The sequence below is a fragment of the Phymastichus coffea genome, unplaced genomic scaffold, assembly GCF_024137745.1.
Source record: "Phymastichus coffea isolate CEN01 unplaced genomic scaffold, Cenicafe_Pcof_1.1 PCOF00015, whole genome shotgun sequence".
Taxonomy (NCBI): domain Eukaryota; kingdom Metazoa; phylum Arthropoda; class Insecta; order Hymenoptera; family Eulophidae; genus Phymastichus; species Phymastichus coffea.
The window spans coordinates 2,734,229-2,756,507 of record NW_026706826.1 but is presented as its reverse complement, the minus strand read 5'-3'; the positions used below and the strand labels follow the sequence as shown (position 1 = coordinate 2,756,507).

Sequence of the window (22,279 nt, the reverse complement as noted above, 5' to 3'; positions counted from 1 at the left end):
CAACGCGCTATCCTTCCTGTAGGATTCCTCATACTGTGGAGCCACCTAAGGCAACTATGATCGGTGATGACTTTGAAGTGGTGCCCCTCGACATAAGGTTGGAATTTCCCGATAGCCCACACCACAGCCAGGCACTCTCGTTCGGAGACTGTATAGTTCCTTTCCGCACTGTTTAGGGAGCGACTAGCGTACTCAATTACGCGTTCCTGTCCATCGATTTCTTGCGTCAACACCGCGCCTATCCCACTATCGCTCGCGTCCGTTTGTAATACGAACTGTGCGCTGGGATCTGGCGACTGCAAGATTGGTGCCGAGACCATCGCGTCTCGTAACCTTTCGAAAGCCTGCTCCTGTTCCTGCTGCCAAGCAAACGGCATGCTCTTCTTCGTCAGGCGGTTTATTGGCTCAGCGATTGTCACGAAGTCGGGTATGAAGCGACGATACCATGACGTCATAGCCATAAATCGCTTCACCTGTTTGATGGTCCGTGGTATTGGGTACTCCATAATAGGCTTGATCTTTTCTGGATCTGGCCTTACCCCTTCACGGTTCACGAGGTTCCCCAGGTACTTGACTTCCGACTTACAGAAGTGGCTCTTGGTCTTATTCACAGTGAGGCCCGCACCCAGGATTCGTTGTAAAACCAATCCCAGGTGTCGCTTATGCTCCTCAAAGGACGGCGAGATAATAATCACGTCGTCGAGGTAAGCAAAAGCGAAAGGATCTAAATCCGGGCCAATCACTCTGTCCATCAACCTCTGGAAGGTCGCGCCTGCGTAGGACAATCCGAAGGGCATTCTCTTGAATTGAAAATGCCCCAGGCCAGGGACTGTGAACGCCGTAATGGGGCGCGACTCCTTTTTAAGAGGTATCTGGTGGTACGCGCTACTCAAGTCCAGTGTCGAGATGAACTTAGCATCCCTGATCCTTCGCAGGATGTCGCTCATGAAGGGCAATGGATAGGCGTCCGGCTTGGTTACCGCGTTTACCTTCTGGTAATTTACGCAGAACCGATACTTGCCATCTGCCTTCTTCACCATTACCACTGGACTTGACCACCCGCTGGTTGCTGGTTCAATTACGTCGTTGTCCAGCAAGGCCTTAACCAGCGCGTGCATTTCGTCTCGCACCCTGTCGGAGACCGGGTAGTATTTTTGTTTACAGGGTCGAGCGTCTCCGATGTCTATCTCATGCTCGACCCCCACAGCACAGCCTAAACACTCGCCTCCGTCTGGAATTAATCCGTCGACGAGGCTAGCCACTTCTTGACGCTGTGCTTCTGTGGCTTTTACCAGGCCTACGGGTGCGAGGCACGACGTACCAGTGACGCTTGCCACTTCCAACGGTACCGCCACTTTGGCTTTCGCCAAGTACAGCTGGTCCGTGTCAGGGTTCAGGTTGGCGCTGAATTCCCTCACGAAATTCGCGCCCACATAGCAGTCATCAGACAGCAGTGGCGTTATAGCGACCCTTACATCCTTTGTGATTCCCCCTACCGTGAATGGGAAAATCACATGACCCAAGATGGGACATGGGCGACCGTCGGCGAGCTTTGCTTCTCCCGCACGCGTCACGTCCAGGCCCAGCCCCATGTCCGATGCCAATCTAAGCCCGAGTTGACCCATTACCGTCGATGAGGCCCCGGTATCGTAGAGTGCCCTCAACTTGTAGGCACCTATGTCCACCTGAAGCCACCACCTGGTCTCGTCCTCGGGTTTGTACGTACTGGGAGCTCTCTCCGTCCCTCTCTCCTCTGTGGATCGGAGGCTTTCACGGCTCTTCGTGCCAAGGGCAGCCGCTACTCGCATCGACGTGCTCTCAGCCGCTGGTTTCTGGGTCGCCGGCGTATCCTTTGGAGCGTCAGGTGGTCTCCTGGAGCTTTTGGGTCTGACGGTCTCCTCTCCGACCCATTCATACCCATGCTCCACCACCTGAATTCGACCTCCATACCCTTCGAGGATACAAAATGTCCGGTTACCCCGATCAGGCATCTGTTCGGTCGCTGTCGCTTCCAACGCCACCGCACTGCCAGGTCTTGTGGGGTCTGATATCCCCGGCGAGACCTTCCTGAATCCTGGGGTCGCTGACGGGCCCCTGCCACGTTCAAGCGACCCGCGACGAGAGGTCACCTTCACTGGGGACGCGGAGGGGACCTCCGTCCTCCGTTTCCGTGCCCGTTTCCCTTGTTGCAATCCGGGCAGTACCTCCTGGTGAAGCCCAGCTTACCACAAGACGAGCACTTGATTGGTTGGGAGAAATCTATTTTTCTCCACTGACCCTCTCGTCGCTGGCCAAGAGACCCAGGGGGGGTTTTATTCCTCCCCTTTTCTTGCGGCCGACCCCTCGGCCGCTTGGGAGAGTTAGCCTTCCTCTCCTTAAAGTACCAGTCTATTTCGCGTCGCAGTGTCGCAATCTGCGACGACAGATCTTCAATGCGGTTTGTCGCCTGCGTTGCGGCGATTGTGGACCGGTCCTCGAGTTTCCTGGCCTGGGTTTTGACCGGTGACTCGGGTTGCAGCTGTTCCCTACCCCGAGGTTTGTTGGACATGGCCGCCGTTCGGGGTCCTCCCCGGGGTGGTGGTGCCTTTGTTGATACCCCCATGTGCTCGGGGTATAACGTGGACGTAGGCTCCAGCATGGTCCTCGGGCGCTCGTCGTCCCGCAAAGCGGTCTCGATTTCCGTCGCCCGGGCGTGGAATTCGTCCACGTTGGAGAACGCGTTCCTCCTGAGCTGCATACGGATAGCGGGCAGGAGATTTGCGTACAGCAAATCTAATTGCCGCTGCTCTGGTAACGGCGGGCGTAGTTGGGCTAGCATGAAGAGGAGGTGGCAGGCATATTCTCGTACCAGCTCTCCTTTCTCCTGGTATCGGGCTCGGGCTTCTTGCAGCAATCTTTGTTGCTGCAACTCACTTGACCCAAACCAACGTCGAGCGCCAGCCACGAAGTCGGCGTAACTCCTTCACTTAAACTTGTTAAGCTCGTACCAGGTCCTCGCAACACCTTCGAGGAGCTCTGATACCGAGCACAAGATTTCGCCGTCCGTTAGCCCGGAGCCCGCGCGTAGATCCTCCAGTCTTGACAAGAATGTGTCCACGCACTCTGAAGCCGTACCTGAGTATCGCAGCTTCCATCCTCGGACTATCCTACCCGCATCCCGAGTCGCATAGTACCCTGACGCCGCATTGGTGTCATACCAGGCGGATCCTTCCGGGATCGCCTGCTCTTCGCCTACGTCGGCGTCTCTTGGTCCTCTTCTTAGTGGCTGCTCCGTCCGTAAAGGCACCTGTCATTGGGGAGCCTCTCGAGGTTCGCCAGGGGTCGGTCGCTGGGGTTCCGGGGTACTTCCTGGTACCCTCGGGTCGTAGTGACACGTATACGTGGATTGGAAGTCCAAGGTTCTCTTGGGCCGCTCTGGTATGACCGTTCGTCGATTGGTGGGGTCCCTGCTCCTCAACTGCTGGACCTCCACCTGCAGGGCGGTCACCTGGTCGCTCCACCGCGCGCATACCTGATCATGCCTTTCCAGCATCTCAAGTATGCGGTTGATCCCGATACGGTTGCGCTCGAGTTCTTCTTTTAATCGCTCTGTCACGCACCGTTCCTCCTCGTCTTCTTGGGGTTGTAGCTCCGCGTTCTCAAAACGGCGAGCTCTTCGCCTATCTGGCGATCCGGTGGAACCCTTGTGTTCACTACTGACCCCCTCCGCGGGCCCCTTAACCTCACCGGTTTCCCCTTCCTCTACGGGCTCTCGCTCCCCCATCTCGCTCCGACTATCCTCCTCAAGGTTGTCGAAGACCGCGAGAGTCCGCGTCAGGTTCGCCTCTACCACCTCATCTCTGTATAGTAGCATGAGTGGGTGGGCGACAAGATCCTCGGCATCAGCTGCTTCTAACTCCTGTCGCCTAGACTCCAGCCACCTCTCTCGGCTCCTTCGCCTGCGTTGTGTCACCTCTCTATCCAATGCTGCTCCTTGGAAGTCCAGGTCGATATATTCGCCTAACAACCAATACGCTAGCCGAACTGCCTGCATCAGCTTGGGACCGTCTGTACGCAACTCCAGTTGCGTCAGGTATCTATCCAGCTGTGTCGAAGGCAGCTCCGATGCCCACCGGGTTATCGCGTCGGCGGTATCCTCCATATCGCTTATGCTGGGGCGTAGGTGACGGTTGAGGTTAATTTACCTAGTCGACCACTACCGCCTCCTATCGCCCAAGGCACGAGCGGGGTGTTGCGATTTTTATCGGCAACTACCCTAATACGCCTTCAATTCCCAGGCGACAATCCACGTGGCTCGTGGGTGTGTGCAGGTGCCGCGTACTCTAAGGAAGTACGAACTTCCACTCGCACTACCTGCCTATAGGTGGAGACTACCTGTTTGCTAGCTCCACCGGGTTAGTAAATCTAACCCTACACACCCCAATTGCGCGCTCTGCAGAAACTGTCGCTCGGTGACTAACCCCTACCTAAATACTTTAACGTGTGTATAACCACTCGAAAAAAGCAAAAAAAGTAAACCAGAACACAATTTGTCACCTCTTTTATTCACGTTAGAGCGACTCCGGACGTCTCTTCGACCCCTGGGGTTAGTGTGCTCTCGGCTTACAAAAGCAGGTGTTATTGGGTCGGAGAGGCGTCTTTTCCCTACCGCAGAGCACGTGCCGAACGAGCCACGCGTTATTTTACCCGCTCGCACCTTAATACGCACGCGCGCAACCGTCTCCCTCTCCCGTGCGTCGCTCTCTCTTTTTGTGCAAATTGACTCCCCTTGTGTGTGAGTCCTAATATTTGTTGGGCGCCATGTAACAGGCTGCCGTTTAACCTGTAATTTCCCTAGAATGTACTTATTTGATGGCTAAACGACGCCTAGTTGTCTATGTGCTCGGAGCACATCAACCTACCTTGTCCGTGAGTGCGCCTGCGCAGAGTCTCCTCGCCAATCCGAGTTGGGTTCCCCAACTCGCCACTTGGCGGCGCTGTCGCTCTTGCCTAGCAGCGCTCCTGCGGCCACTGCTTGAAACTTGACTTGCATTGCGCCTCTAGCTACCTCCACGCGGTCCGTGCCAGACTACCGGCTAATTCGAACCGAATGTAAACAAACGCGACCTCCGGATAAAGGATAGACGAAACAATGACTCGATTAAGAATCTCAGTTAAACGCTTTATTCGATAAAATAGATACACGGGGGATTTGCCGAGAGTCTTGCGCACGCAAACACAACTGACAATACGCTGGGTGGTAGAGAGAGAGAGAAAACCTCGCGACCGGCGCGAACTAACCGCTCGCACGCAATAAATAATTTCCTCGCGCACGCTGCGCGGAATCGCACGCTGACAACAATAAGGGAAGGTGCACCTACCGCGAGATAGTTGAGGATACGGTGGCCAACCGTATCCGATTTACAAGCCGCTGATAAGCTGCTTCGCCGCTCGCTGCACTGCCGCTATTACTGTTGTTGTTGTTGGTGCTGCTGCTGCTATTGCTGTTCTTGTTGGCGTTGCTGCTGCTATTGCTGTTGCTGTTGGTGTTGCTGCTATCGGCGCGCACGTTCACCAGTGCACGCACCACTCACCAATTGTTTGCTGCACCCTTGGCTCTCGCTCGCAAAATACAGAGACAACGTCTATACCACGCTCACGCACTTGGATGATATCTGACTGAAGGACACAGTCGTACTGCTTACCGAACTCTCCCCTCCCGGTCATTGCCCCTACGCGCCCTCTCTCTCTCTCGAACCGATCGCGGCTATTCCGCTCAGCCGCTTACTAACCTCCGCGAGTCGAACGATTTTCGGTAATCGTTGCATTATATAGAAATTTCCCGAATACGAAAATATAGTACATAACAAGAAGAAAAGTTTTTGGCTACGACGTAAGTATTTATGTCACTTATCATACATAATTTTATTCAAATATTTTGATTTGTAAACATGTGAAATATAACTGTTAAAAACGTATGATCGAATTCTATTTATAGACTAGGTTTTCTTTTGTCTTTTGTAAAATTATTCAACTGCAAAAAAGAGTATTTATATCTTGATTTTGTTTTAGATTAAAACATGAAGATCAATCCTTTAAACGTAGTCAATTTATTATTAGCATATTTTCAAAGTTTACAAATACCAGATAGCGAGATTAATTTCAAAGAAATTAAATTGTCAGAAAAGTTGAAAGAAATATTAATAGATGCCGTGTTTGAGTTTAATGATATTGATATGATTTTTGAAGAGACGTTAGATTTTCATGAAGATTATAAAGATACTGATGCTAAAATAATCGAAGATGAAGTTCAACATCACTTTCCTGATTCTGATTTTGCATCAATAAATCAGTGTACAAATGATGATGAAGAAATCAAATTTGATTATAAACAAAGAACCGTAGAATTTTGGAGGAGCGGAAAAAACTTAAAACTGGATACTGTATTGGGCGAAAACACTAAATAAAAATGGAACTTACCGAGAAAAAAATTGCGCAAATTTGCCAATACACGTTTGATAATTTAAAAGCCGCTATTGCAGCTGGTACGATAGTGCACGATCGAGATATGCGGAAATGGGCATGAAGATATAAGATTTAAGGATTCTCAAAATTGGTTACTAAAATTAAAAAAAGCTCATAGAATAGTATCTAGAAAAATGAATAAATTTATCACAAAAAAAAAACATTAGAAAGTAAAGAAGAACTACAAACTAATGCTGATGCTTTTGTAGCTGATGTTAAGTCATGTATACTAGAAATCGGCATTGCAAACTTTTATAATTCAGATCAGAGTGGTTTCCAATTAGAAATGCACTCGGGAAGAACATTAGCAGTTGAAGGAGAAAAGCAGGTGCAATGTCTGATACAGTCGGTTTCATCGACAACGCACAGTTATACAATTTATCACCACTTTTTACTCGTATACAATTAAAAGAAAAAAGTGGTTAAGTCGGTCCCATAGTGGAATCTTCATTATTTAGACCAGAAAATGTGTATGTGGCAGCATCTAAATCCGGAAAATTATCAACAAGTTAGTATATTATTGTTTATTATAATGCAATGACATATAAATATTTTGACATTTTTTTTATTTTAGATCATTTTAAAATTTGGCTGAAAGAAGTTTTTTACCCAAATGTTGGACTTCAACATGTACTTTTACTCGACTCGTGGAGTGGACATTGCGATAAAGCTGTAAGGGAAACGATGCCGACAAACAAAATTGTTAATACAAAAAAAATTCCCATAGGAACAACAAGGAACATCCAACCACTCGATGTTTATGGATTTCATATCTGGAAAAACTTCGTTCGACGTTTATCAAATCAAGTAATTTTGATGGACTATGAAATGAATCTACATTTAAGAAATAACATCATATGAGAGTGCATGAGATTGAATGAACTTGGCTAATACCAAAGTTCTTTCTCTCATAGTGATTAACTGAGCAAATCCTCTCTTTTCCTATTGTAATTCGTGCTTGTCTCATAGAACACTTCGCACTATGAGAAACCTGGGCTGAATTACATCCTTTATGAGAAAGACTTAAGCTCTGCTTATGGGACAATTCGCACCGTAAGAAACTAAAGTAAAGTCGATCTTTCACTTATATAATTATATATATTATTTATTACTTTATTTCATAGTAATAATTGAAATCAAATTGAAAAGAAACGATTTCTTACTCATTAACGCGACAAACCACGAGAGTATGAACTATAATATAAATAATAAGTGATACAAACATCACATTTGGCGACCGTGACAAGACTCTTGTAACATTAGTTTGCGTTAATTTGTTTGTTATTAGTTTATAATTAAATATGCCGAAACGAAATAAACAAATACGTGCGATCATTTATAAAAATGCATCATTAGAAAAAGAATTCAGTGAATTGTGTAATTTATATACAGCACTTGCTAATGCATTTATGAATCTAGGTAATAATTAAAAACATAACATGCGATTATTTGATACTAGTTTAAGGAACATGAGTTCGGATTTAAATCATTTAGCCGTTACTGTAGAACATATAATGGTACCTAGGCCAGCTCCCGGTGCTTAATCTATATTTGTTATTTATAAGATTAGTTGTTGAATAAATTTATAATATGAATCATACAGTTTTTTTTAATTTTTTTATTAACAATAAGTTTGAATAATAGTTAATTTGTTTATATAATTATTTTTCACATTTTTTCTATCATTAAAAATTAATTGATTTAAAGCAAATATCATTCATTAAGTTTTAATAAGTAGTTTTTGGATTATTTTTATCTTTTGTCTTTCTTTGATTTAATTATTAAAATGTCGAAAGATAAACGTCCAATTTATAACTCTACTGAGTGCACTCCAGAAATAATTCTAAACGAACTTAGTCAATCACTAATTGGCGAAGAATTGACCGTGTAACAGAAAAGAACGCACGAATGGGAAAGAGCCGTAGTAGATGACTTAAAAACATTTCATACTGATCAATTTAAATTGTAAAATAATTTTAAAACAATTTCGGAAACAATAAATAATTTAAGTAATAAAGTTGATAGATTGATAATGTAACGAGGGAGGGGGCTGTCTACTAACAAATGAGAAATTTATCTAAGCACAAACTCCCATGATGCAGAGCTAACCGCCGCTCCGTTAAATACGTATTGTTTTACGTGTATTCGCCTTTACGTCAGATGATTTTGTTTCAGTGCCTTCTTTCCAACTGAGTTGAACTCACCTTAAATCACTTGACTTGCGACACTCGATCTATCTTAGGTGTGACTGACTTTATGCTTAATCCGGTTAATCCCCTACATGAAATCGGATTAAAACCTAAAGCCTAAAATTAAGCCTTTATAAATAGGTTAAGCTAATAGGAAATGAAGTGACGTAAACGGCGAATAAAATTTACTAAGTTTAATCAGTAAAAACTACAGTCTTTTATCGGCCGAAAGACTAACGCACGCGAATAGGATTTACAATTAATTATTAATATTCGGCGCAAATACAAAAAAAATTCAAGATCGTGATTGACAAAATACTTTCCAACCTATTTTGTCACGCAACAATAAAGGGAGGTGTACCTAACCTACGGTACAATTACGGTGATCAGCCGTAATTGTTGAAGCGAAGAAATCTGCTCCTCGGATTAATCAGCTGGCTGCCTCGCTCTCGAATCTGTTGCTATCTACAATACTGCTGCTGCTATCAAAAATGCTGCTGCTACCAAAATGCTGCTATTACTGCTTCCTTACAACTCACACACGCACGTATCAAAGTAGTCCCAGGAAACTTAATCTTTTAATGGCGAAACACAGTTCAAAAATTTAGGCGGTATAATCGCGAAAGCAGCTGAGGCTTAACTGCCTACTTTCAAACTCTCGCGTGCCCTTTCTCTCTCTTTTAATCGTTCGAACTAACACGCGAGTAATTGAATCGCGAACGGATCGATTAATTGAATGGACTACCGTTACAACAAATAAAATTATTGAACGAGATGAAATAATTAAAAACTTAGAATCAAATTTAGAAAAATCAAATGAAATTATTGCTATTTTAAAAGAAAGATGTGATGATAATTTCAATGATATTATTCACGCGAAAAATAATGTTACTATGGAAATGAATGAAATATTTTCAATACTTCGCGATAATATTGATAAAATTAAAAATAATGATCAAAATGGATCTATTTTAAATGAAACTATTATTGAAACAATTAAGCAACCTGCTTAAACGTGTCTTGATTTGCCACTTTCAGGTCCAGCCTCGCAGCCATTTCCAGCAGCAGCTTGCTTCTCGTCTCTGTAACCTCCATCCCCCATTCTGTTGCCCTAGAATTAAAGTCTCCCGCAACTACTAGAATACCAGGGATATCCCTTGGTTCGTCTTCCATTCTGTCTAGTCTTTGCGCGAAATCGGCCATTAGCAAGTTTGAGGAAAGGTATACGTTAACATATGTAACATCCCCTACCTGACCCATTGATTTTTTTCACTTCGCTCACGACGTCCTTGCTAAGGTTACCTATCCGCTGCTTTATCTTATGAAAACCTGCGAGGACCTCCTTCATCTGTTTGAGCGCCTTGTCGATGTTAGAGGCAAACCTCATCACCTCCGACTCTTTCATCCAGAGTTTACCTGCGGACCTGTCCGCTGCGGTCTCAGCCTTATTTCCTTCTCTTTTTGGATACTTACCTGAAGAACCCTCTGTTCTCCAGTTAAGGTCCTCTGTTTCTGGCTCCAGTCTCACTAGTCTTTATAAAATTTTCTACATCTGATTGGGTTGGGATACTCTCGATATAAACTGCGCTGTTGGCCGTTGTTTTTTGCGTTGTACTTGATGATTTGTACTTGTACTACATGGTTTCTTTTTTTTTGTGTTTTGTGTTTATGGAATAAATCTCGTCCGCCCTTTTTGGCCAATTATTGGCAGTACATCGTGTCTTGTCCGGCAGTTGGTAAGCCGGGACTCGTAGTGGCCTCGGCAGAGCCCCCCCTCCCCCTAACCGCCGCATGGCCCTTTCCCAGGCGCCTTCTAGTACTACAGCGCTCTGGGAGATTATACACAGGCTGATAGAACAGCCAGACCATAACATTTCGACGGGCTAAGTCGGGTCCGGGTCCCTGTACTATCCTGCGGCCTGGTCACGCATCATCAGTTTTGAAGCTGTACCCTTTTGATCACGCCAGTCTTCCGTGCTTCTACTCGACATTCTGCACTACCACTCGGCTTCTATGGGGATCTATCTCTGTAGTGTAGTGTAGTGTGATTTGTGTCAGAGTTGTGATCAGCTCCCCCGAGCCCTACTGTCGTCGCCCGCCCATGTCCAAGTCTTACCGCTCACGGTCTCTTACATCCGCATATTTCTTTCTACAGCCACTCTGATGCGCTTCCTGAGATTTCCGTTTATAGAAAAGAGGTCAGCCATTCGCTCCTCAGCAATTGTCAGCATGTCGACTATCGTTGAGATTTTCGTACACACTCTTTACTTCGGGAAACTCGTCCTTATACCTTAGAGATACTTCATTTATATGGGTCTCAGATTCCCTTTCGGGCGATGTCCGCGATTGGCGAATTCCCCTCAATCGCATTTATGGTGGCCCCGGTTAATAGAGACCCTACGCATTCGCAGCCTCGAGTTGCCTGTGAAAACCTCAAACTTGTCCTTCCTTTCTTTCATTCTCATGCTCACTCCTGAGCATAAAGGCATGTTTGGCCAATTTGAGCAGACTCAGAGCAGCTGGTTTATGTGTATTGCTCTTATCCGATGATAGAGAGTGTGAGTGTGATGTGGACCGTGTATTACTAGGGTATGTCAGGGATGTCAGACCCTGTCGGTGCGCTTACCTCTCACCGCCCCAATGGAACCGGGCTAAGCGGTTGAGGAAATTAGGTTATGAAGGTCGGAGGCTGTAGAGTTGCAGGTTACCGGGATCGGGGGTTAAGGAAATTAGATTGTGAAGGTCGGGGGTCGTGGAGATGCAGGTTACCGGGCTCAGGGGTTGAGAAAATTAGGTTATGAAGGTCGGATGTTGTAAAGTTGCAGGTTACCAAACTCGGGGATTGAAGAAATTAAGATGTGGAGATCGAGGGTTGAGGATCGAGGGTTATAGTCCTGCAAAATTACAGGGCTCGAGGGTTAAAGCAATCAGGGTTGAAAGACTAGGATTAGATATGATTTTTTTTTGCAAAATGAACGAATTAACCTTAAACAACCTTGATCCCAAATCGATGGGGTCGAATGGATTCCAGGTTTACATTTAAGATACAAAGATACATGATAGTATACGATAGAAACCCTTAGAACGTCTCAAAAATAAGTTCATATGAATCAAAAGCAAATTTGGTCTATCTGTCATCTGTTTGAGCTTCAGGTGCCCTTCAAAAGTTATGTTGGAAAAAACCAATAATATGTATTTGAACGTAAAATCCCTGCTCTTTCCGAATCCGTAGTCAAATTTTAAATTCCGTTGTATTAAACACATTTGACCTTCAAATAACCTTGAACATGACGTGATGGAGATCAACGAACCTCGGATTTGTGTTCAGCGCATGGAATTAATTAAAAGCTATATGGTCTGGTCAAATAGGCATCAATTTTTTTTTTGTAAACCTATGTAATTAGCTATAGTATTTTCTAAATTCAAATTATCATCAATAGTAATTTTTTTTATAACTAGTCTAGATACTCTTTTATTTTTAAGTTTGTTTTTTGCAATAATCTCTGCCTATGTGTTTTTAAATTATTACTCGATTTATTTTGTCTTTCTTTAGTAAGCAATTCTTGTAGAGATTCGTTCTTTTCTTTAGTTTCTTTGAAAAGTTCTTTTAATAAGTTATTTTCAAGTTTTAATGCATATAATTTATTATAATTTTCGAAAGTAGTTGTTTACATTATTTGACCAACTTTATCTTGTTTTTCATGTCCTATTTCGCTTAGTATTCCTTGTCTGATTTGTTCTCTACTTACAGTTTTTATTTGTGCTATGGATTTTGCTGTTTTCTTTGTTAATGTGCCATAGGGTAGCTGGGAAGTTAGCACCAAGTCGGCATTGTCTTGACATATCACAAAATGACATATTTATTATTTTAATTAAGTTATCAACATTTTTTTTTTTCACTATTTCTGATCTGTGATTAAAAAAAAAAATTTTCACAAACTAGGCAAACTACCGCACCTACTTTTACATTACGATGACATTTGTAGTGCTTAAGGAGTGAGACGTCGGGCGGCTCCGTTCTGGTCGGCGTCATGACTGTGACTCTATTTTTTTATTTTTTATTTTTATTTTCTTTTATTTCTACCTAAGGATGAACAGCAGTGCAACCTATGAAAGATGTAGATATACCCTCAGATATCACTGACTTCCACATGTGGCATTGTTAAATGCCTTCGAATATTTTTGACACTTTTCGTTCTGTCATTTTCTCATTATGAAAGTTTTAAACCTCAAATGCATCCATATAAATCAATTTTATCGATGTAGTGTACTTTTGAATATTTTCAACAAAGCATTTCGCCTTTTGAATGGCTTCAAGTTCAGAATTACGTAAGTTATGTACTGTGATATAGTGCTTTACCAAACCTGCTACTTCATTAACAGCCCTTTACCGTGTCCAATCGCAGAAAATATTCATTTCTTATAAATGTTTGAATTTTTGAATTCGTGCAAATGAAAAGGGTTTTTGAAATGACTGGCAGCCCCGTCAGATACTGTACTAATAGAATTGATTGAAATACCATTAATTTCCTGTATTTCGCTAATAATTTCAAGAATATTTTACATGTTTAGTAAAGCGTTGGAATAATTGTGCTTTAAGTTATCGCTTATTACCGCAAAACTTTGTGTGATATCGCCTATATAGCAGACAGTAGTGAAGATAGAGATTTGTTTATTTACCCAATGATTACATCAACTGGATTTTTTAAATCATTGACCAATTCTCAGCAAAATCTATATGTATTAGCAAATGTTGGAAATCTAATTTTACTCTTTCTTTTTCATCTATAATTGTTAAGCGTTGTACTTCTTTAGTTTGCAAATGTAAAGTTACTGTGATTATATGTTTAGTAAATTCTTTCTTGTATGTAGCAATGAATACTGTTATAGTTTCCAAATTTCTTTTATTCCACAGCGCAAACGTTATATTATTATCATTTTGTTTCATCAATATACAAGACGTCAAATATGATACCCTCAGCACCTGGTCATAATTTGCATTCTTGGTAGTAACACATTTCTTGAGGTAATGGACATACTAAAGAAGATAAAACTTTGGAATGTAAACTACAAAGATCAACACTATTTTCACCTTTAAAGTTTTTCAAAGCAATTAAGTACAGTTTAAATTTGGCACAATAAATACACAAGTATACGTCATTCATTGGTTCGATCAGAACGTACTTTGGATGCATAGAAAAGAACTCAAATTTGCAAATTTTTTTACCTGGATTCCCTTGTTTCAAAGTTTGATACACTTTCTTTAATCTTCGAGTTAAAAAACGCTTGACTTTTTTAACTTTTGTGCCGTCTTCTCTTACTGTTATCTGATTTATTAGAGTTTTTTTTTGAAATAATTGAAGTCATCGTTCAAGTAATATTGCATGACAATATGACTTGTTTTTTTATCCAGTACATCACCATTGTACTGCTCTGGTTTACTATACGAGGTGTGTTCAAAAAGTAATGAGAATTTTTAAATTTCGCGGGTTTGGAGAGTCCGCTTGTATAAAATTTTTTTTATTATGTTGGTACACATGCCCCTGAAGTACGATAAAATTTTCAGCAATATTCATTGCTTACTTTTTAAGTGGCAGCCGCTAACGTTAGACGTGTTTTTCGAGCTCGGCGATTTTCGTTTGTGAAAAAAAATGGATCAAAGAATTTGTATTAAATTTTGCGTAAAAAATGAAGTAAAGTGTAGTAAAGTTTGTCAAATGTTAACAAAGGCATATAGTGAGTCTACTATGAGTAAAGCAAGGATTTATGAGTGGTATAAGCGTTTCCAAGATGGCCACGAAAACGTTGAAGATGACGAACGACCCGGACGCCCAAGCACATCAACAACCGATGAAAACGTGAAAAAAGTGAAAGAAATGGTTATGAACGATCGCCGAATCACAATCAGAGAAGTCGCTGATGATGTTGGCATATCAGTTGGCTCATGCCATCAAATTTTTTCGAATGTTTTGGGTATGAAACGTGTGGCAGCAAAATTCGTTCCAAAATTGTTGAATTTCGAACAAAAACAGCGGCGAATGGAAGTTGCTCAGGAGTCGCTAAATGAAGTCAATAACGATGCAGAACTACTAAAACGTGTTATAACAGGTGACGAAACATGGGTTTACAGATATGATGTCGAAACTAAGGCTCAATCGTCCCAGTGGAGGCATTCTGGATCGCCAAGACCGAAAAAGGCTCGACAAGTGCGGTCGAATGTGAAGGTTATGCAGTGAGCATACAGTGAGTGTTCTTCGATTTTAATGGCATAGTGCATTATGAATTCTTGCCACAAGGTCAAACAATCAATAAGCAGTACTACCTACAAGTTCAACGTCGTTTGCGTGAAGCAATCCGAAAAAAACGCCCGGATTTGTGGCAAAACAATTCATGGCTTTTGCACCACGATAATGCGCCTGCTCACACTTCATTGCTTGTTCGTGAATTTTTGGCCAAAAACGAAACTGTAACGATGCCTCAGCCTCCATATTCGCCAGATATGGCTCCATGTGACTTTTTTCTATTTCCAAAAATAAAGAGAACATTAAAAGGCCGTCGTTTTACAAGCATAGATGACATTAAAAGCGAATCGCTGAAAGAGCTAAAAGCTATTACAAAGATCGAGTTTCAAAAGTGTTTCGAGGATTGGAAAAAGCGTTGGCATAAGTGTATTGTATCCGAAGGAGACTACTTTGAAGGCGACAACATTAATGTAGATGAATAAATAAATATTTTTTTCATAAAACGAAAATTCTCGTTATTTTTTTAACACACCTCGTAAATACCTGCAATTGAATATAATATAATAATAGTTATAAAATTAACACACACACACACAAAATTGTACATTAATTGTGATTACATAACAAAAATTTTTTTATTTTATCTTCATTTGAGAAAAGTTTTCTCCCCTTATCAATCATGTAATTAGTGATTTGAGGGAATAGCGTCAAAATTTGAAACTTTGATAACAACGGCGTTAAGAGTTTGATCATTTATGAAATACACGAGCAATTACGGAGAGCTTTAGAGAAATCTTCTCTTAATTCTTGAAGGGAATAATTTTCTAACTCTTCTACAGGCTCCTCTGTAGGTACAACATAAATTTTTCGTAATTTGCATGTTTCAGTTTCATAGAATGATGTTACAAGCTCTCTCTGTTTTTTCACTACATAATTTTTAACACTTGTATTTTTTATGTTTTCTTTCTTACGCAAAAAAGATACTGGATTTTCTAAATTAGCGATTATTTTATTATTAAATTCATCTATGAAAAGTGCAGATTCTGGTCGAAAATCATCTTTTTCATAATTTACTTCCATTAAAATATTTTCATCTGTCGTTGTTTCTTCTTCTATTTCTACGTGCATTGCACCATAAGCATTAACGATACGCGTATAGTTGTTACTACACACACTGTTACTAGCTTTTATGTTTAGATTTAAAAATTTCCTTTGTAAAAATTCAGTATATTCGCCAATTTTTTAAAAATTTACTTTATTAAAATCATACACGACTTTAGCATGTACTGTGAAAAAATTCAGGCATTTTAATCTTTGTATAGAGTATGTTAACATAGCTGACATATTACCAGGCAGAAATTCAGACATGCATTGTCGCTACTGACTGAATAAAAGAGAATACTATTTATAAGTATGGTGGAATTTGTATACATAAGCACAGTTGACTACAAATGTAAAGGTCTATGACAACTGACTTCATAACAAGTCAATACTGTGATCAAACCGATTGAAATTGTATACGATATTATTTTTGTTAGTTCATTTTCTGTGAAAGTGCATTTTTCAAGTGCATTATTTGTGCAACTATAAATCTTAGGTGAAAAAAAATACGGATCTTCTTATTTTGAGCCTAGAACAATATCCAAGTGTTTTGATATTGTTTGGTTACCGCTTACCCGGTGCCTTGCATGATTTGAGGTGAAGTCGGCGTAATAATGATAAAAATAATAAGCATTGAACAAAAAATGGATGAGTATTTAATTATTTCCGAGGACTGACTTTTCCTATCGAAATTTAATTATTAGTACAATATATGTTAGTTTTACTTATACATTAGAAGTAATACGCAATGTATATCATAATAAATTATCATTTATAGCCTGCAGAACATTACAAAACTTTTTTTGAAGATGGTATTTTTCATTTTCAGAGTGTTTCAAAAAATAATCTCGAACGGATCAACCTTATTATTGTAATCAATTCTTAATAATATTTTTCCAGTTTGTTTTCGATTATTTAAAATTTGTTTCCATAAAAATAGGCACAAAAATAGATCGGAACTACATGCACTAGCTCTGCAGTCAAATGAGAAGTGAAATAAAATTTATTTCATTGATAAATATTAATTAGATCTGCAATTAATTGATTAAATTGCAACATTTATTTTAGAATGAACTTTTAGGGTGGACTTCATCCCTTCAAAGTGTGTTTCGTCGATAAAATGAACTTATATTACTAGTTTTGCTATAATCTTCAACATATTAAAAGAATATTAAAATCGGTGAAATCTGGTTGGAGGTTTTCATTGTCACTAGTGATTCTATGGCGTCGATGGCCTCCTCAAGAGTAACTTGCTTTCGAATTACAACAAAGCTCTTGGGCAACCAATCTCAATTAGTCACTTATCTGAGTTTTTCAGGACTAAACATGTTAATCCTATACATATCAATAAAATGAAATATTCATTAATCAAAATTAAAACATCGACAACCTGTTAGTCACGTAATAATAATTGTAAAATGTTATGTGATATGAGTGTCGGATATGGGTAAGCTAAAGATTTTTCAAGAGATATAGCTTTCTGGACCAGCTACGGTAGCCGCTGCTAACAAAACGCAAGTCATCAGCAGAGTGGAAATTGTATCTCTGATGGCACAAATAGGTACTGTGACATCCAACGTCAAACACGAAGCAGTCAGTGAGATCGTTCCAGAGATTTGCTTTGGCAAATGGCAATAATGGAGAGACTGCTAACTCTGCCGTCAAATTATCACTATTAAAACCGCCTCATTCAGCAGCACGTTTTTGTATTATTTAGCAAGTAGTCTTATAGAGTGGCTGCCGATTTCGGACTTGGTGTCGTGCAAAATGTAAAATTTTCTTTGACTGTTGTATTTAGCAAGTTTTTTAATAAACGAATGTTTTCTACATTATGAACAATAAACTTAGTTATTGATCAGCTGGATATTTAGCCTTTACGTATTTTATAAATTGATCTTGTCTTTTTTCGTTTTGTCTTTAGTTTGGTTTTCAAGACTTGTTCGCTGTCTTTTAGCGCTAATTAGTTTCCACTTTTCAGTGTTATTATGCGAAGAATTAAATAAAAAGTCTCTCATCTAAACGATTATTTTGGCCGTTATTATGTTTGTATTATGAGGTCGTACAACAAATGCAAAATGACTGTCACCATGGTAATTTGCATAATACTTCAGCATTCCGCCAAGAGCGCTGCTTTCATATATTTACTCTCTTCCGAGTTTATAATTATGCCTCCTTCTCTATCCCTTACTGTTTGGAATGCAAAATCTTCTACTACTTTAATCTGGTGGTAGCAGTATAAATCTGCATTATATCGATACTGAAGAGGTTAATTATTTTTGTTTTTATGGTTGAGTTTTTTTCTAGCCATCTCGATGACAGTATACGCATTTTTTATTCTATACCAATGCGATTTATTTGATTCTTCATAAGATAGACGCTTATATGACTTTTTGGAACCAGCCACTAGATGTTCTGGATCACTACATTTATAACAATAACTTTTTAAGGATATTCCTCTTTGAATACTTTGGGACAATCTACCCATATTCCATGAACCGGTAACAGCAAATTACCGTTTTCTTTTGACAAGCGTCTATGTTAACTTATTCAATCGTGACTATTCGGTTTCAATACATTTTCAGGTACCAAGGCTGTTGGTGCTGTCATAAATACCACCCAAGTTCATTATCTCCATTACGTCTTTAAGATCGCAGAGTTCTATCATCACTGTCGGAACCAGTGGTCTCAGTAATTTCACGCTCAGCTGATGATCTACTACTATATGTATCGTTTTACTAACGTCTTCTAATAGCAAAGTTGCACAGCTAATGAATCGTACATTAGTTAGCAATGGTATTTATCACCTATTTGAGAAAATTAAAAATTATATACGAGATGAATCACATCAATATCAAGAAATGTAAGAACGTTGATTTTTTGCAATACAATACCAATATAATAGTAATACAAAATCAGCAAATATCACATGACAGCTGCTCAATTTCTATAGCTTTTGACAACTATAAAATTTTAAACACAATTCGTAATTGTTTTCAATTTTTAATGATCTAGTACATTTTTAACACTAATGAATCATCTTTTATGAATTGAAATTATATCTTCACTTGTAAAAAATTCAAATTTCTAGCAGAGATATTTGACCAGAAATAATGTACATATTTTTCAGTGTTATTATATTAATATTTTTGAGGATTGGACAGTACATTTGAAAATTTTTATTTAGATTATTCAAGATTAATATTTATTAAGTCATAATATTCTTATAGATATCGTCACGACCTAGCCATGCCTCCTGAAGAGTATAGCCCTCTACAACAATTACTTCTAGATCCAGAATTACACGTAGTAAAAGCTCTCGCTGATGTATGCCATCTCGATAGAATTCCTTTAGCAAACAGTTTGCTGAGAATATTCAGGTAGGTGAATAAAGAGGGTATATAAATAATATCTCACATTTATCGTATTATTTAATATATTTTACTATTACGCTTTTCATTAGCTTCAACTATTTGTTTCAAAATACTATAATTTTTACACGAAAAACTTCCTAAAAATAATCATATAAATCAAATCTTCCTGTTTATTAAAAATATATCACTTTATCTTTTTATTTCTATAAAATCAATTATATAATTACCTGATAGGTTCAAGGACGTTGAAAAATGAAAATCAGTAAGATCAAAATTGAATATCTATTATAATTTGTTAAGCAAACTAGTTACTATGTGGTTGTAGTTATATTTAATTATGCAGTTAATATTATAAAGGTATTTTTTATACATGTGCGGCTATTCCACAAATTATATTTTATATTTATAGTCGGATCTAGGTTAGATTTCACTTGAGGGAAGTGTGGACGTGTCTTGGATGTGAGCGCGAGTTTTGGCAAGAATGTCAAAGAGGAAAAGTGTTTGAGGAGAGAAATAGAGGTGAAAAGAGCGTGGAGGTGGAGGAGAAGTGGAGAGGAGAGAGAGAGGCCAGGAGAGGACCAGGAAAAAGCAGAGAGAGAGGAATAAAGAAAAAAAATAAAGTTGAGGTTAAGAGAGAAAACCAGAAAGCGGGAAAGACAAGCAGAGAGGAGGGGCGGTAAGAAATAAAGGCAGAGACAGAAAAGGTAAGACAGGGAATAAAGGTGGGATCACGGGTAGTTATAGAGAATCGAATTAAGGCGTACGAGATAGGATGGAAAAATTTATGACAACAGAAAAATTAAGAGATAAAGGTGGAAGATTGGATAAAAAAGGCCCAGAGGAGGAAAAGAAGAAGAGAGTAAAGGTGGCGAGGGGGAGAGAGAGCGGGGAGGGGCTGAGGGAGAATATTAGAGGAGAAATGAAGGAGGCAAAGAGATGCAAGAGTGAGAGCGAGGGAAACGAGATGGACGGGGAGGGGGGAGAAGGACTGGACAACACGATAAGAGAAGGGAGAAAAAGTAGTGGTGCAGAAGAAATAATGGAAAAGATACGGACAGACATAAGGGAATTAAGAGAGGTATGGGAGGAGGAAAGGAAAGAATGGACAGAAATGTTTAAAGAAATAATGGGAAAAATGGAAAGAATGGAGGCAGAGGGGAAAAGAAGAGAAGAAAGGTGGGAGAAGGAAATAGGAAAAGTTAGGAAAGAACAAGAGAGAGAGAGAGAATAAAGAAAGAAAGAGATGAAAGAAGAAAGAGAAAAAGCAGAACGTAGAGAAAAGAAACTGCAGGAAAAATGGGGAGAGAAGATGGACCAGTTGGAAGAGGAATGCGTGAAACTAAAAGAAAGCATAGAAGGAGGAAACAAGAAGCAAAGAGGTACAGAAGTAGGCAATAAGGAAGAATTAGAGCATATGAGAGAAAAATGGATAGAGAAAGTAGGATAAACAATATAATAGTGATAGACCTAGAGGGGGAGTTAAAATGGGAAAAGAAAGGGGAGGCAGAGGTCTGGTTAAGGGAGGTACTAGAAATGAAAGGAGAGATAGTGAATCTGAGAAGAATAGGAGGAACAACGGAGAGAGATGAGCGGAGAGAAAGAAGAAAAAACATGTGGCAAATTAGATGCGCGTCATGGGAACAAAAAGAAGGAATTATGAAGAAGAAAAAGAATTTGGCACAGAAAAAGATATACATAGATCAGGACTGGACGTGGAAGCAGAGAAGGATAAGAGAGGAAGTAAGAAGGAAAGCGAAAGAAATAAGAAGTAAAGGTAAAGAGGTAAAGATGTGGCATAACGGGGTGAAATCAGAGGAAGAAGAATGGTGGTGGAGCGAGAGAGAGGGAAAAATGGTAGGAAAAGGGGTGGAAGGGTTTCGAAAGCAATAGGGATAAAGGAGAGAGAGAGAAGAGAAGGGAGAGAGGGGGGAGGAAGCCAGTAAAAATACTATTCTGGAACGTGGCGGGGGTGAGGAGCATGGAGGAAGATGACTGGGAATATGTTAGGGAATTCGACATAATAGGGCTAACGGAAACCTGGGTGAAGAGGCAAGGGGCAAGAACTGGTGTGGAGAAACAACTGAAAGGGTACAGTATAGAGTGGAGAGATTCAAGAAGAGAAAGAAGAAGAGGGAGAGAAATAGGGGGAGGAATAATGGCGGTAAGAGAGAGGAAAGGGATGAATAAGGTTGAATGGAAGAAAGAAAGGACAAGTGAGGTAATAGTAGGAGAAATAAAGATCGGAAGGAAGGAATACATGATAGCATCGGTGTATATGCAACATGAGAAGAAGGAAAACTATGAATACCTAAGTGAAGAGATAGAAGAGAACAGAGGAAAAACAATAATAATAGGAGGAGACTTCAACGCAAGAACAGGAACCGAAGGAAGGGAATGGGAGACAGAAGACAAACTAGAAGAAATTAAGGCCAAGGATAAAGTGTTAAACGCAACGGGAGAAGAAATGATAAAATGGCTAGGAGAAATGGGCTTAGTGATAACGAATGGGAGAAAAGAAGGAGATGAAGAAGGAGAAATAACATATATAGGAGCGAGAGGAATGTCAACGATAGACTATGTAGTAGGTAACGAGGAAGGTGATGAGGCGATAAAAAAGGTTCAAATAAAGAAGAGGGTAAAGTCGGACCACTTACCAATAGAGGTGGAATTGGGAGACAAAAACGGAAGAAAGAAAAGAAGAGGAAGAAAGAATGATAGACGACTGGAGTGAAGAAGGTATAAGGGAGTATCAGAGATGGATAGATGCAATAGAGGGAACAGATAAATGGAAAGATATAAAAAATAGAGTGAAGAACGCAGTTGTAAAAAAGAAGATAAGGAAAAAAAAAGGATCAAAGAAAAGCTGGTGGAG

At 40.3% G+C, this 22,279-nt stretch overlaps 1 protein-coding gene across 2 annotated transcripts in view; it reads left to right on the top strand.

Annotated features, from left to right (window-relative positions):
* Positions 1 to 22,279, top strand: part of LOC131675037 (ras GTPase-activating protein 1) — a 1,462,590-nt gene that overhangs the window by 827,376 nt on the left and 612,935 nt on the right. For both annotated transcript variants that reach the window (XM_058953862.1, XM_058953861.1), the window contains exon 9: positions 19,264 to 19,413. In XM_058953862.1, the coding sequence (XP_058809845.1) occupies positions 19,264 to 19,413 (150 nt within the window). The remainder of the gene's footprint in view (positions 1 to 19,263; positions 19,414 to 22,279) is intronic.